Below are 14,139 nucleotides of genomic sequence, written 5' to 3' on the forward strand. Positions count from 1 at the left end.
CAAATATTACGTCAAAAATAAGAAATTTTATAGATTTAAAATGTATAAACATTTATTTCTGAGGTTTGACGCATACTAAAGCATGCCTTTGAAAGGCTGAATACTGTAAGTTGTTATTCAATATGACCTATGTTAAGTAATAAAAGCAAATAATTTTATGTTTTGTGTGAGTATGTGTTTACAACAGTGTATATTATTTAAAAAAAAAATAAACATAAAACCTGCTAAACAGCCTGCATGAATGTTAGTTCTAGTTTTCGTTGATTCGTTTGATGGAACCCACACAGGCATTCGAGCCTCCCCATTCAGTGAATCTTGTGTATTCTCCAGGCCTTATGAGATACATCCTGCCTTTGTAGTTGGACTGTTCAAAGAAGAGCCAGTTTCCACCAATCACCTTGCAGGAGAATATGTGGTTTGTTTGGAACATGTTCAGGACATTTGGACAGTCCTCCACTAGAGCCATCATTTGACCTCCATACTCCATTCTCTCAAACAGTTTCACCTCATGAGAAGATCCCTGTGTCTTGTAGAGAGAAGAACAAAACATGTCTAAATCCACTAATATCTTAATAGTATCTCATTTTTCACTCATTTCACAACTGATATTTAAAGAATGATTACAATGATAAAAAGTGAACGTTATCATTACTTCCAATGCAACTCACTCAAGCATATACAGTAGTATAATCACCATGGGAATTTCACGGCAGGAGCAGACACAGTCATTTTTGCCCAACCAACTTTCAAAGTTTGGGTACTCCCCTTTACGGACCAAGAATGGCTGGCCTTTGTAATGTGGTTGTTCATAGATCATAAAGCATCCACTCTCCACCATGATGGAGTTACAGCAGCCAAGATAGCAGAGCATATCTGCACAATCCCCACTGCATTCATACTGATGACCCTCAAAATTCTTGTTTTCATAGAATATGATCTGATAAATAATAAGAGAGAGAAAACAGTCCATATGCATACAGGAAAACCAGTGTAAATATCAGGTAAACAATATTTTTGTATGACTTTCTCACTTTCCTTACAGTAGTGATTTACCTTCCCCATTTTCGACAGCAGTTGTGCCATGTGAGGGTGACGCTCTATGGTACTGTATATATTCACACTAAGTGCCGACACTGTATATGTCTTTCATATTATAATTACACACACAAAAATGCTTTTTTGCCATTTGGTTTTAAAAAGTTTTGTTATAATTATTTTGTTACAAAAAATGTGAGTAGTGCCATTTTCTGAATGATTGCAGCAAAAAAAATAAATAAATAATAATAATAATAATAATAATGTGGTATTAACATGTATGGAAATTATTAAAACATATTAGAATGAAATGATTAATTAAAATTAATTTATAGAAATTATTAATGTTAAGTGTACAGTACATGTATTTATTAATGTATTTATTAATTAATTCAGGTTATTGATTATTTAATGTAATTATTATGGTATTATTTATTTTCTATACATTATATTACATTATATTACATTATATTACATTTTATATATATATATATATATATATATATATACACTTTACACTCTAATAAATATGTTTGATTACTCTTTAATCCATAGCAATTTAGAATTCAATTGCAACAGGGTTTACATGAACCAAACTTTGTATAAGTCGCACCCCATATTTACATGACTATAACAGTCTATATATCTATATAAACATTGTATTAAACACAAGCCATATCATTATGAAGCAAGTTTTCTACACTTCATCTGTTTATCATTAGTTATTTACCATGAGTGAGCATTAATATAAGGCAGGAGCAGATAGACAGAACACTCAAAACCTGTCTCATAGAGGAAAGCGTCTCTATAGTTTTATTCAGTTCTCCGAACAGTGTCAGGCAGTCTGGCAGCCTATAACAAGAGTCGTCATCAGGCAGTGACTCCTCCAGGTAGAGGGTGCAAGAACAAAACTCAAGACACTTAAGCACAGACACCATTTTATTTAGTGTGTGAAAAATGGCATACAGCAGACATTTCACAAGGACTCCTTTCTTTAGAGATCCATGATTCGTCTGATGGAGCCCATCCTGGAACTCATGCCGCCCCAATCACTGTATTTCCTGTACTCGCCGGGCCTCAGGTAGAAATGCCTGCCTGTGTAGTTGGGCTGCTCATAAACAAGCCAGTGACCATCCATCACATGGCAGGAATGGAAGTCGGACATGTTGAAGCGGTCCATGAGGTTGGGGCAATCGTCCTCAAGCTCCATCATCCTTCCACCCATGTCCTGGCGCTCATAGAGCTTCATTCTGAAGGGCCCACGATGCTAACGGGTACAAAAAAAAAAAAAAAACAGGCTGAGTTCTTCATTTAAATGTGTTAAAACAAGAACATTTATACTTCAGATAACAATTAGCTTCGGTCTTTACCTCTGGGATCATACGACAGGATCTGACGCAATCATTCATCCCCATGGTACGCATGTAATCAGGGTACTCGCCCCTTCTCAGAAAGTACTGGCGTCCCATGAAATTGGTTCGGTCATAGACCATGAAGCAACCGCTTTCCACTCTGATGGAGTGACAGCGATTGAAGTAGGAATGCAGGTCAGCACAGTCACTCATGCACTCATGATAACGGCCGCCGAAGTTCCTATCCTCGTAAAAGATAATCTAGAGGAAACATTGTACATAATGAGAGCAGCACAATAATAATTCATACATGGCTAACGTGTTATTCTAATTCGTACAGACCTTTCCCATGTTTGTGTAGGCTTTGAACTTTTTCCTATGTAGGTGTCAAATGCAGCTGGAACTATAAATATATATCCAAGAAAATAATGGTACTGCTGTTTGTGTTGTCATTTAAATCACAGTGTACTCATGTCAGCAGAAACTGTACAGGAATATTGCATACACGGACAGTTTTACCCCAAACAATAACTTTGATTGCCTCTGTAACATTAGTTTTTCCAGCAAATGCTGCTCTGTTGAAAGCTGCTGAAAAGGTCTGGGAATAACAATAGTGTTATTTGTCTGCATTTATTTTAACATTACATATCACAAGTCTGTTTATATGTTTAAATAAGAAAATTTGGTTGCACTTTATTTTACAGTTTGTGTACGTACATGTACTTATAGTGTACTTAAAGTGTATTTATCTAAGAAAGTTCTGTAATACAAGGTAACTACATGGTGTAGGGTTAGGTTTAGGGGTAGGTTAAGGGTTAGTACCTATTTATTACATAGTTATTGTAATTACTATAATAAGTACATATTATGTAGGGAAGAACAGGGGCGAAAATACCATTTTTTCAGAAAAACATCATTTTAAAAGATAATGTTGTAGACAGAGATATATTTCTGCTGTGGTCAGTAACTCAGAAGTGTGGTCTAGCAATACCAGGTGGTATTTTGTGGATATGTAGAAAGGCTTCAGTATAATTTCAATTTGAACTTAAGTTGCACATTGTTACTTTCGACTCCATCGGTTGGGACAAAAGTAACACAGGTGAGTTAAAAGTAACACAACAATATAAGTTAGATTTATTTTCTGTTACTCTTATTTGTATTAAGTATACCTGACTATGACCTTGTTAATATGTAACTGCAAACATATTCTGTCTTTTATTTTTGCAAATAAAATTATTAAATTACATATTTATATTTTTATTTTAAATTTAAGTTTCATCAAATGTCTCAAAACCCGACTGTACAAACTTTATTTTATTTTTTTAATTTTTTTCAGTTTATTTTTATAAAACATTTTTTCAACAGAATGAACAATATAATAATTAAATTACATTGGCATAATATAAATTCTTAACATAATGTAACAGTAGCCTATTCATGTTTCCAACCAGTTGTTTTTATGCATAAATTCAAAATGTATGGCTAAAACCTAAATATAACTAAGGTAAATGCAAGGTAGGAGTTGCCCAGAGGCCTGTACCATGATGGTAGCTGAACAAATTCAGAGTTACAGGATTAGTTTTGAGTTGACAAAACCAAACCTCTCCAATCCGGCTCTGTTGGTACTATGATGCTGTTCATCAACTTTCTTTGTCAACTCAGGCTTTGATCCTGAGTTTGTGGAGCGTGTGCCCATGAATGTGTGACATCACTGGCGAACAGCCAATCACCAGCCTTGCAACAAAAAGCAAGTTTGATTTACTTCTCGTGAGAGACCCAGCGAGATTCGAAACTAAAGGTTAAAGGTTTTGCTAAAGGTTAAGAGACTGAAGAATATGACAAATTTAACCAGGACAAATAAAATAAATAATCTAATGATCATTACTGTAACACATGAAACAAAAAAAAACAACACAACTAATTAAAAAAATTCTCAGCTCCATCAAGGATTCAATGCTGAATATACCGTCATAGCTGGGAATGCAAATGCAGTAATAGGCTCTGAGAAAATCGCTTTGTTACTTTCGTCCCACGTTACTTTCGACCCCGCTCTCCCCTACACAAGGAACAGGACTGTAAAATAAAGTGCTACCGAAAATGTAATTGTAACTGAAATGTTTTGTTACTTTGAAATTGTATAATGCCTTTAGTATATCCAATGTTTATCAGGAAATCTATTCAAGAAATATTTGTATGTACAGTTTTGTTAACGAAAGTCTCATTGCCATGATCTATCTCACGATAAGTGTATTGCAGCAATTATTCTAACTCTTTGTCCAGTGTAAGATGGCTACCTTATCAAACAGAAGACATCAAGGCTTTGTTAGTGATCTGAATTGGTTACCGGAAGGAAAAGTTCTATGTAACTGCCATTAGAAAAGTTGAGTTTGTAGGGCTCAAAACCTTTTTTTACAATCTACCACAACCAATGGTGGCTTCCTACTGTCCATACTTTATATAATTTCTTTGACATGCTATATTTTGATATTGGTATGTAATACCTACAGTTTATTATTAAATCCTTTACACTGGCAAACATCTAATCCTAATACTAATCCTTTAAGAATAAAATATACTTTCCCAGAGATGCCATACAGCCTGAAATCTACATATGCTTGATCATGGACAGCAGTAATCAACACACCTGCTGAATGAATACATACACTGCCAAGCATTTGGCTTTGTGATATTTTATTGACAAGTCAATGCCAGAAAGACACAATGATCTTCATAATGTGAACTCTAAAAATCAGTGATTCTGCGGAAGGAACCAATGGTGGCACACACGGCACCCCAATCACTGAACTTGCGATACTCGCCAGGAGGCATGAAATATTGACGACCTCGATAACTGGGGTGCTCATAGAAGGTCCAGTAGCCCTCCATGACATTGCAAGAGTGAACGCTGCGACACTGGAAACTCTCATGAATGGACTCGCAGTCATCACTGAATTCCATCATCTGACCTTGGAAATCTGGCCGATCATAGATCCGGATGCGGTAGGATCCATCACTTTTCTGCAAAACATTTCAAAAGACTTTTTTAAATAAAGGTTAGATGGCATTTGAATGTCTGCAGTGAAAATGTGTACAACACCACAAAATGCAACAGATTTACACAGCATGGGTTCTGAGAACTAGAGATTTCAGTGGCAGTGAACAGCAAAGATAGAATAATACAATAAAATAAAATAATAAATGTATAAGTTGAAATAGAAATCACAACAAATATTATGGAATCATTAACATGCATTTTACTCACATAGGAAAATGTACGGCATGAGCGAATGGTGTCATTGTAGCCCATCCAGCGGTGGTATTCAGGATATTCACCTCTGGTTAGCACATACTGGAACCCAGAGTAGTTGGGCCTTTCATATAGGACCCAGCAGCCACTCTCCACTCTGATAGAGTTGCATCGATTGAAATGAGTGTGCATGTCTGGGCAGTCTGTGTCGCACTCATAGGAGCGACCTTGGAAGTTTCTCTCCTCATAAAATATAATCTGAAATCAAAAAAGCAAATTAAACACAACTGTGACAGGTCTGTTGTTCTGTTTATAGTCATAGTAGCATTAATTCTAATTAGCATTTCAGTATTAGCAACTGTTCAATCAAATACTAATGTAAACTTTACTAACGAGATGCAAAAATAATGAAGATATAATTTTTGAAAGTCTCATTTACCTTACTCATTTTGATGCGAGCCTCTGGAAACAGTCCTAAACATGAGAAACAGTCGAACAAACTAGGACACGGGGACTGCTTTATAAACCACCATCTACATGGAGGATCAAAAACTTTATTTGTCCTTTCAATGACTGGGATTTGGCACTCTGATGGTGGTGCCAACCTCTTAATCCTATCCATAGATTTAAAAGCCCTGATTCATCAAATCAAAATTCCTAGCTGGCAAATTACTGACCTCAGCTGCCCTCCTCTGTTTTGATCCAGACACTAATGGGATGCTTTAAGTGATGGAATTATTGTTTATGACATGGAATGCATAAACATCCAAAAATGTTTAGAAAGTAATAGTTCAAGAATTTTATTGATTACTGTAAAATTAAAGTGTAAACATTGAATCTTCTTTCACATGTAAAATGAAAATGCATGGGCAAATTAATTATTATTCACACCTTACATTTCTAAAATAACACTATGTATGAACACTTAGGACTAATACTAAGAAAGTTGGTAAAAAGTATTGGTATTTATAAAATAAACCCAGTCAATTGATCTGCTGTCTTTATTATTACATGCACTGTGAAAAATAAAATAAAAATAAAAAATTAAAATCCAAAATCTGCTGAAACTTGTTGCCTTAAATATTTGAGTTTTCTCATCTTTTGATTTTTTTACAGTGTGGTTGTGAACAAAGTTAGGAAAGAACTAATATTTTAACAATAAGGACAAAATAAGAAAAACCTGAAATAATGTTACATGTGTATAATAAACAATGAAATTGATTATTTGCTTGTTATACAGCAGCTGTTTTCAGTCCTGCAGAGATTCTTGCGAGCCCTCGTAGTTCGCATCTTTTAAGGAGTCCTCGCTATCCTGTATTTGACACAAAATATAGGTGCACAAATTCTAGTACACAATCAAAGCACATGATGGCAGTAATTTTGTACTTTTTCAGTACATTATATTACTGAGTGTATGGGTCATAACAGATTTTGGTCAAATGTGAGGAACAGCTGACCGACACTCACACTGAATGAGGAGCTAGAAGAGGAGGTGGAGGAGGACTCCAGTTTCTCTATTACTGGAGAGACCTGCTGTTTACGGTGTTCCTTGATCCAGCGTTTCAGTACCCGGGCTGATGAAGAGAGTAAAATAAATATTTTATCAGGATAAAGAAACCATTTTGTTCTGTTGTTAATGATCACTTTTTAAAACTGTATTATCTTAATGGGTATGATTGCTATGAAGGCACATACTGTGTTTTCTTGAGTGATCTACTGCTTTGAATGAACTGAGCATAGCAAATGGATGATAAGAGAGGGAGAATGGGTGAACAATATTGCCCTGTTGAGAAAAATTTCTGAAATCACAAAGAAATCTGAGTAGAAATGTTACAGAAATTTACTTAGGATCCTAAATAGATCCCTCTTGCATGAGAACCACTGCATAATATAAAGTGCCAGGCTAAACAACAATTTAAAGGATTCCTTTCTTTCAGCCCAGATGTATGTAATTCCCATTCTCATCCAGCGTGACATTTGTTCACTCAGGTGACAAACATAATAGAATAAATACTGTAACATACCTTAGTATTATTATGAGGGTAAGATGACACTGGTTTGCAATTGTACAGAGACAGAATGTCTTCTATAGGTAAGCTGTTCTGAAAATCAGAGAAAAATGATATGGCTTGTGGACAAAAACATAAATGCTGTTGAAACCGGTTTGTTCTCCTTACCAGAAGCATTCCAGCAAAGGAAGAAAGGATCATTGCTTCTCTTTCCAGGTGATTAGGGTACTGGCTAATATGTTTTAAACTGCCAATTCCTCTACAAACAACATATCATTGCCAAATGTGAAGCAAACACTGCAGATAAAAATAAATCTATTGCACAAATATAAATACCAGTTATATAAAGTACTCACGTGTAGTCATTCTCAGCTGCATTCTTCCCATTATCTTTATTGAGCCACCACAAAGCTACACTTATAGCCAAGTCATAATGGGCCTATATGAATATGCAGATGTATATAGAACAAGCCCTATGCCTTAATCTTAAATCACTTTATTATAATGTAAGAAACGAAAACAATAGCAACTAATATCTTTACTCTCTCAATAAGACAAACCTATCCTAAACTTTAATTTTAATATCGATCACTTACCAAATCATCTAACATTGTAGAAGAGCTTTTTCCCTTTGGATCAAAACCAGTTTCTCTGAGTCGCTGTCCAATATATTCATCACTAAAAAAGTTTTCAAAAAGCTTTGTTCTTCAAGTGTGTTCTTACAAATGAACAATTTACGATCACTTGTGAATGTATTTCATGTTACTTACAGCAAAGTTTTAACATCTCTCTTCACTCGCTTGACCTCCATTTTTCAGACACTTGAAACACTCGATTCTTAATGTCTTTATTTCAAGATTTAGTCAGGAATAATAGCAGAAATCCAGTTAAAACAGCAACATTAGGAAAAATAAATATTACAAGTTATATATATAAAAAGCACCACAAGTATAACTTTACCTAGTAGTTAATCCTCTGCCAGGGGCAACACTAAACACAGGAAGCAAACTTCAAACTATATTTTGGCTTCCTACGAACAGGAAAAGTGAGATAAACATTTGTAAGTGTTAGGTTACCAAAGGCATCTGATGAGATTAACATTTGGAAGAAATTACAAATTGGGATGCTCCAAAAAAAATTTATTTGACTGTAAGCCCGTAACATTTGAATTCAGTGCATTTTCTTAAAACAAATAGATCGCCTCAACAAATAGAAAGTAATCATTTTCTTGAAAACACATTAAAAGAAAGCTCACTGAAACTTACCTAAAACTCAGATACCAACACTTCCTGACAGCACAATAAGATAACTATATATCAGTAGTTTTAGTCCACTCTCATACAATATACACCGGTTAAACAGACACTCCTACTCTGTCTCAGAATTGTAGTCGTCTCAGGTGAACAGTCCTCTAAATTATTCATTCAGTCCTTCAATCACTTTAACACTGTTGACCAGTGCCTGGTTACAAAACACACAGACTTGACTTTCCTACATATATCTTGATAGGAAAGAGATGAGATAATCAAACAGCTGACTTCCATATGACCAGTATGAATGCAACAGAGGGATAAAAAGCAAAATTGACAATAAATTAGAACGCAGCATCTTAATAGAGCAAGTTTTCTTTATTAACCAATAAAATAATCTAAAATTTAAACAATATTTCCTATATATACACAAGAATGAAAAAGAGCTGAGATCTGAAGGCAAGTTAACAGCTGTGATTAAAAACAATTCGTTTAAAATCCATTTTAAACATTTGCATTACATAAAAAAGACCAAATAAAATGAAAAAAAATAAGTAAATCACTCCTTAACACGTTTCTTCTTCTTTTTGTCTTTGAACACCGGAGAGTTTAAGAATTTTGTATCAGAGTATTTGTCCCCACGCCTTATCTTGCTGTAGAATAAACAACAACAAATCAATCAATAAAAAATAAAAAAAAACTGTATAAAGACACTAATACATTATATTTTATAGCTTTACATTAGATTATATCATTCAAGTGTAACTCACCAGTTGAGGGCTGGTTCTTTGTATGAGACTGGTGCTGCTCTTCTTCGTGATCTCCCGCAATCAGAGTTATGCCCTGTATTTGTTAGACTCTTCATAACCCTGCCTTCTTCTGTTTGCAGAATGAAAATATATAAGATACAAACAAATATAAGACATACATGAAATGCAAAAAAAGTAAAAATAAAAATTGTCAATTTGTATATGTATTAAAAGAATACTAATATGTATTATTGTTTCTCCTTAAAAATACAAAGCTTTTCGACTTATTCATAAGGTTTACCTGGAGCTTGGTGCCTCAGGTCTGAGTCGTGGTCCTGGTAAATGTTCATAGTTTGACAGCGGGTCTCTAGTTGAGGGCTGTGGGCAGAGCTTTCATCTAAGAGTGCTTCAGTGTAACCATCAAGGGTCTCCCAGGGAGGCCTCTCTTCTGTGAATTGAAGGTCTTTTGTGGGTCCACTAAAACCATCTGAAGTCACACTGTATTTTTCCATGACAAACATGCTTCTGTTCATAACAGGTGAAACATTATCCATTTCATCAGTAAAAAGATCATGTTCAGAAATGTTGCTGGAAGCCCCACTGTCAGTCTTTTCCTTAAGGGGTGATTCATCACAAGATGAAACAACGTATGTTTTCCTGCACCTGCCCTCAAGAGCTTGGTTGGTTTGATCCAGATTTATGCTAAGAGAGTCCACGTTGATATGGTCAGTCTGATCTAGCTTATAAACAGAGGACGGGGAACTAATTTCAAGGGTTTCAGCATTGTGTTCAACCCTGAGGTCCTCCTTTGAGGCAGAGCAATGAGATATTACTGGTAGCTGTAAAGTATTAGACAAAGACGTGCATCCTGCTCCATTCTGAAGATCAGTCTCATCTTGCCTTTTAGTCAACAGCTTTTCATCCACACTCACAGCACAACTGTTTTGTTTCTTTGTTAATGCTTTAGGATTTTCTCTTGGTGCAGCAGCAGCTTTCTTCTTTTTTATTTTATCTGCCCCCTCTTTTCTGTGTTTTTTGGCTTTGCCAGTCACTGATGGCATTAATTCAGAGGGTTCCTGTACAACGCTGACATTCACATCTTGTGAACATTCTGGATGATAGGTGTTTTCGGTCAGTATCTCAGGAAAATCATGCTCTGGCTCCTTGTGCTGTTGTGCAATATTATCTGAACCAATACTCAGAGGTGTCGTTTGGGTTTCTGATATTACTTCCTGTAAACCTTCCAATCTTCTGGGATCTTCTAATATATCGGTTTCATTTAAAAATGAATTCCTGGTGATTAATGATTGACTTGCCTGTATCACAAATGTTCCTCTGTTTTTCTGTGTCTTGCACTTTTCAGACTGAGGAAGAGGATGTGCTGGAGTTTTGTTTTTATGTTTTTGAACTGCGGCCTCATCGACATGGACATCCATACAAGCAGTCTCTGGGCATAAATCACTGGCAGACTGAACATTTTCATGCATATCCGATAAACTGTGATCCATCATAAGGGACAAGACTTTGGTCTTCCTGCTCTTCTGAGGTCTTATCTCAACTTGATCTGTAATTGTTCTCCTTGTTTCCCGGGTAGCATGGGACTCTTTAGCTTTGCTTTTATTAGCTTTATTTGAAATATTTCCATGTGAAGGAATTGCCTTGCTTCTTTCAAAATTCTGAAGCTCAAGATCACTAAAACAATCATTAAAAATGTCATTAGGAGGATCTTGGGAGATCAGGTATGTTTTTCTTGGATCTGGGTTTGTTTCTTTCAGTTTACATGTGCGTCTTCTACTTTTAGAAGAACGAGAGGTGACATGAGTCTTCCTGCGAGCAGTTATTGAATCCATTTGCTGCCCATTCTCCACCTCGCTCTGAACAGTGGGAGAGCACTGCTGTGTGACAGCATTCATCTCTTTTGGCACAGCTGATGTATATTCTAATCTACTAAATTCAACTGGTACATCTTCCTTTGCAGTTATAAACTCACTACCTTTGTCTGACAGACACAAATATTTCTTTTCCTGGTGTTGTTCTACAACTCTAGAGGTTTTTCTGGCACTTGTTTCAACTGTTACTATTTCAGCAGCACTGTCACTAACAGTCATCTCCATTTCAGAGTCATATATGGTGTTTTGCTGTGCTGGACTCTCTCTCTCTTGGCTGGGAGCATCTCTGTCTGAATTCACGGGTTCAGACTGAAAATTATCCTGCGGTGGACACAAAGGTCTGTTTTGCAAACTCTCAGCCTCTCCCATTTCAGTGATTTGGTCTGAAAAATAAATCACAAATTAAATAACCGTTATTAGCTGTAATGTAATGTAATGTAGCTGTAATTAGTTATTAACTGTTATTAGCTGTAATGTACAGAGAAATTAATTTATATTTGATTTCTTATTTCTTATTCTTATTGATTTCTATGAGTTTACATAACAGTGCCAATCATTCCAACTTAACAAAACTTGACTGACATTCTTAAAGAGATAGTTCACCCAAAAATAAAAATTCCCTAAGCGTTTTGTTTATCTTCAGAACACAAATTAGATATTTTTGATGAAATCCGAGAGCTTTCTGACCCTGAATAGACACCAACGTAACTGACACATTCAAGGCACAGAAAGGTAGTATGGACATCGTTAAAATAGTCCATGTGACATCAGTGGTTCAACCGTAATGTTAGGAAGCTATGGGATTGCTTTTTCGGCACAAAGAAACAAGAGTAATGATGTTTATTCAACAATTTCAAGCTCAGAAAGCTTGGTTCAGAACACTAATAAATTTGTGTTCTGAACATGAACTAAGGTTGTGGGTTTGGAACAACACAAGGGAGAGTAATTAATGAAATTATTTTGCCTTTTTGGGTGAACTGTCCTTTGTGGACAATGAACAGCCTACACATTGTTTTCATACCTTCACTGGTGTTGTGTTCCATGTCCATACTGTCTGGATCCTTTAAAATAATAATTAGCTTTAATATGAATTATAATAAAAATATTTATTAATAATATTGTGTCTATCTAACAAATAGCTATATGTGAACAATCACAGAATCTCGGCTGAAGTTCTGAAAAGTAATACTATGCTGATTATTCTTATTAACCACAACAACAACAACTAAAATAGCCATATAATTTAATTAATAGACAAATATATTAACTGCTTACCTCATCATTACAAAAAATGTCAACTGCCTTTGACATCCAGTTTAGAGAGGAGTCATAAAACTCTCGTATAATTCCAAACTAGAGACAGCAAAAAACAAACAAAAACAAAAATAACAACATAAAAAAAACTTTAACTACACTGGTATTAAATATAATGCATGTTCTTTGTTTTTTAAAGTCCAGCACAAGCTCAATGTTTTCAAAACCTAGTGTGAATCTTGATATACAGCCATATAACTGGTTTTGACTGTCACAGACTCACCAGTTGTTTGTTTTTATGACGCTGATGAGCAAGATCAAAATGAGTTGTCTGCGCATCTTTCCTCAGTCGCACAACCTCTGCCTCCAGCTCTCTGCTCTTCTGCTTCTGAGCAACAAGAGCCAGAGCCAGAGCCTTGTTGTTGCCTTTCAAAGAAAGCTTGAAGAATGATGAGGTATCTAAGAGATAATAAAAGCTCCAGTTATTGACACGGATCAAATCCTAACAAATAAGAGCACAAGCTACATCATTAATGAAAGCAAGTGAATCTGTTTAGCATTTCTTACTGTGTATTTTGGTCTTTATCTTTGCTGCGTACACTGTTGCCGCCTGTTTGCCCATTCTTATGTTTTCCTTCTTCTCTTTAGACGCCATTACCAGCGTTTTATCATTGGGAGCTGTAATAAATACATGACTGATAATACCACGGAGGAATAAAACCGTTAACAATAATGAATCAATATTCCGACTAACGTTACTCACCATTAATAAAAGAAGATGACAAATTCGACTCTTGATGATGTTTACCTTTGTACTTGTTAAAATGCATTTCTACTCAGATAACAAATGAGCATACACACGAAATCGGTTTACACTTATTTAAAACCAAACAATTGCGCGGAATCTTAAAATTCTTCTTCTCTTGTTGCTAATAGAGCTTGTAGAATCAACTGTTTAAGCGTCGCCACCTACTGGATTAAATCTGTAACGTGACAAACTTTAGCACGAGAGTCTCGACGGACATGTAAAATGTCATGAAATGAATAACATAACATAACATAATCAAGTAACGTTATAAAGAATAATAAGAAGCAAATAAAGAATAACATAATTACATATCACAAATAGAGAAGATTAGGTGTATTTCAAAATAAAAGCTTAAACACAAAATCGACTTTAATAGAATAATTATGTGCATTTAAACTTGGTAAGAGCATCAAAGACCTTCATGATACAAAACCACACGAATATGATACCACATCGTCCCTAATTTAAGAGACCACTTCCCTGATGATAATCCTATGATCGATATATCCATTAAGCGGTTACTTTTATTTTGGAATATGAGACTGT

The 14,139-nt window shown here is 35.3% G+C and overlaps 5 protein-coding genes across 5 annotated transcripts; all 5 read right to left on the minus strand.

The window, feature by feature from the left end:
* Positions 1 to 250: 250 nt before the first annotated feature.
* Positions 251 to 1,062, minus strand: LOC127964475 (gamma-crystallin S-1-like). Its single transcript, XM_052564693.1, has 3 exons — positions 1,054 to 1,062; positions 695 to 937; positions 251 to 526 (listed from the first exon to the last, which is right to left on the minus strand). The coding sequence occupies exons 1-3, from the start codon at positions 1,060 to 1,062 to the stop codon at positions 251 to 253; spliced, it is 528 nt and encodes a 175-aa protein (XP_052420653.1).
* Positions 1,063 to 1,992: 930 nt separating this feature from the next.
* Positions 1,993 to 2,738, minus strand: crygm7 (crystallin, gamma M7). The gene is made up of 3 exons (XM_052566253.1): positions 2,730 to 2,738; positions 2,406 to 2,648; positions 1,993 to 2,302 (listed from the first exon to the last, which is right to left on the minus strand). The coding sequence occupies exons 1-3, from the start codon at positions 2,736 to 2,738 to the stop codon at positions 2,030 to 2,032; spliced, it is 525 nt and encodes a 174-aa protein (XP_052422213.1). The 3' UTR covers positions 1,993 to 2,029.
* A 2,323-nt stretch (positions 2,739 to 5,061) lies between these two features.
* LOC127965448 (gamma-crystallin M2-like) lies at positions 5,062 to 6,082 on the minus strand. Its single transcript, XM_052566263.1, has 3 exons — positions 6,074 to 6,082; positions 5,650 to 5,892; positions 5,062 to 5,405 (listed from the first exon to the last, which is right to left on the minus strand). The coding sequence occupies exons 1-3, from the start codon at positions 6,080 to 6,082 to the stop codon at positions 5,130 to 5,132; spliced, it is 528 nt and encodes a 175-aa protein (XP_052422223.1). The 3' UTR covers positions 5,062 to 5,129.
* A 427-nt stretch (positions 6,083 to 6,509) lies between these two features.
* Positions 6,510 to 8,454, minus strand: LOC127965410 (uncharacterized protein C2orf80-like). The gene is made up of 8 exons (XM_052566218.1): positions 8,414 to 8,454; positions 8,240 to 8,321; positions 8,000 to 8,082; positions 7,812 to 7,902; positions 7,659 to 7,736; positions 7,330 to 7,417; positions 7,102 to 7,208; positions 6,510 to 6,946 (listed from the first exon to the last, which is right to left on the minus strand). The coding sequence occupies exons 1-8, from the start codon at positions 8,452 to 8,454 to the stop codon at positions 6,884 to 6,886; spliced, it is 633 nt and encodes a 210-aa protein (XP_052422178.1). The 3' UTR covers positions 6,510 to 6,883.
* Positions 8,455 to 9,252: 798 nt separating this feature from the next.
* Positions 9,253 to 13,969, minus strand: sgo2 (shugoshin 2). The gene is made up of 8 exons (XM_052566219.1): positions 13,549 to 13,969; positions 13,353 to 13,463; positions 13,069 to 13,244; positions 12,807 to 12,884; positions 12,553 to 12,592; positions 9,944 to 11,914; positions 9,664 to 9,772; positions 9,253 to 9,546 (listed from the first exon to the last, which is right to left on the minus strand). Exons 1-8 carry the CDS (start codon positions 13,613 to 13,615, stop codon positions 9,453 to 9,455), a joined length of 2,646 nt encoding a protein of 881 aa, XP_052422179.1. The 5' UTR covers positions 13,616 to 13,969; the 3' UTR covers positions 9,253 to 9,452.
* Positions 13,970 to 14,139: the final 170 nt, after the last annotated feature.

Source organism: Carassius gibelio, chromosome B9, assembly GCF_023724105.1.
Source record: "Carassius gibelio isolate Cgi1373 ecotype wild population from Czech Republic chromosome B9, carGib1.2-hapl.c, whole genome shotgun sequence".
Classification (NCBI taxonomy): Eukaryota; Metazoa; Chordata; class Actinopteri; order Cypriniformes; family Cyprinidae; genus Carassius; species Carassius gibelio.

Bases quoted from the DNA above. Each gene is read 5' to 3' on its own strand.
- crygm7 (XM_052566253.1), bottom strand. The intron at 2,303-2,405 runs GTAAAGACCGAA...TGTACCCGTTAG, and splicing joins CCTGTCGTATGATCCCAGAG to CATCGTGGGCCCTTCAGAAT.
- LOC127965448 (XM_052566263.1), bottom strand. The intron at 5,406-5,649 runs GTGAGTAAAATG...AATGTTTTGCAG, and splicing joins CATGCCGTACATTTTCCTAT to AAAAGTGATGGATCCTACCG.
- LOC127965410 (XM_052566218.1), bottom strand. From the start codon at position 8,454: ATGGAGGTCAAGCGAGTGAAGAGAGATGTTAAAACTTTGCT. The intron at 7,903-7,999 runs GTGAGTACTTTA...TGTTGTTTGTAG, and splicing joins GCAGCTGAGAATGACTACAC to AGGAATTGGCAGTTTAAAAC. The intron at 7,737-7,811 runs GTAAGGAGAACA...TCTGATTTTCAG, and splicing joins CCTTTGCTGGAATGCTTCTG to AACAGCTTACCTATAGAAGA.
- LOC127964475 (XM_052564693.1), bottom strand. The intron at 527-694 runs GTGATTATACTA...TCTCTCTACAAG, and splicing joins CCTGCCGTGAAATTCCCATG to ACACAGGGATCTTCTCATGA.
- sgo2 (XM_052566219.1), bottom strand. From the start codon at position 13,615: ATGCATTTTAACAAGTACAAAGGTAAACATCATCAAGAGTCGAATTTG. The intron at 11,915-12,552 runs GTATGAAAACAA...TTTATTTTTCAG, and splicing joins GGAACACAACACCAGTGAAG to ACCAAATCACTGAAATGGGA. The intron at 9,773-9,943 runs GTAAACCTTATG...TTCTGCAAACAG, and splicing joins CCTGAGGCACCAAGCTCCAG to AAGAAGGCAGGGTTATGAAG.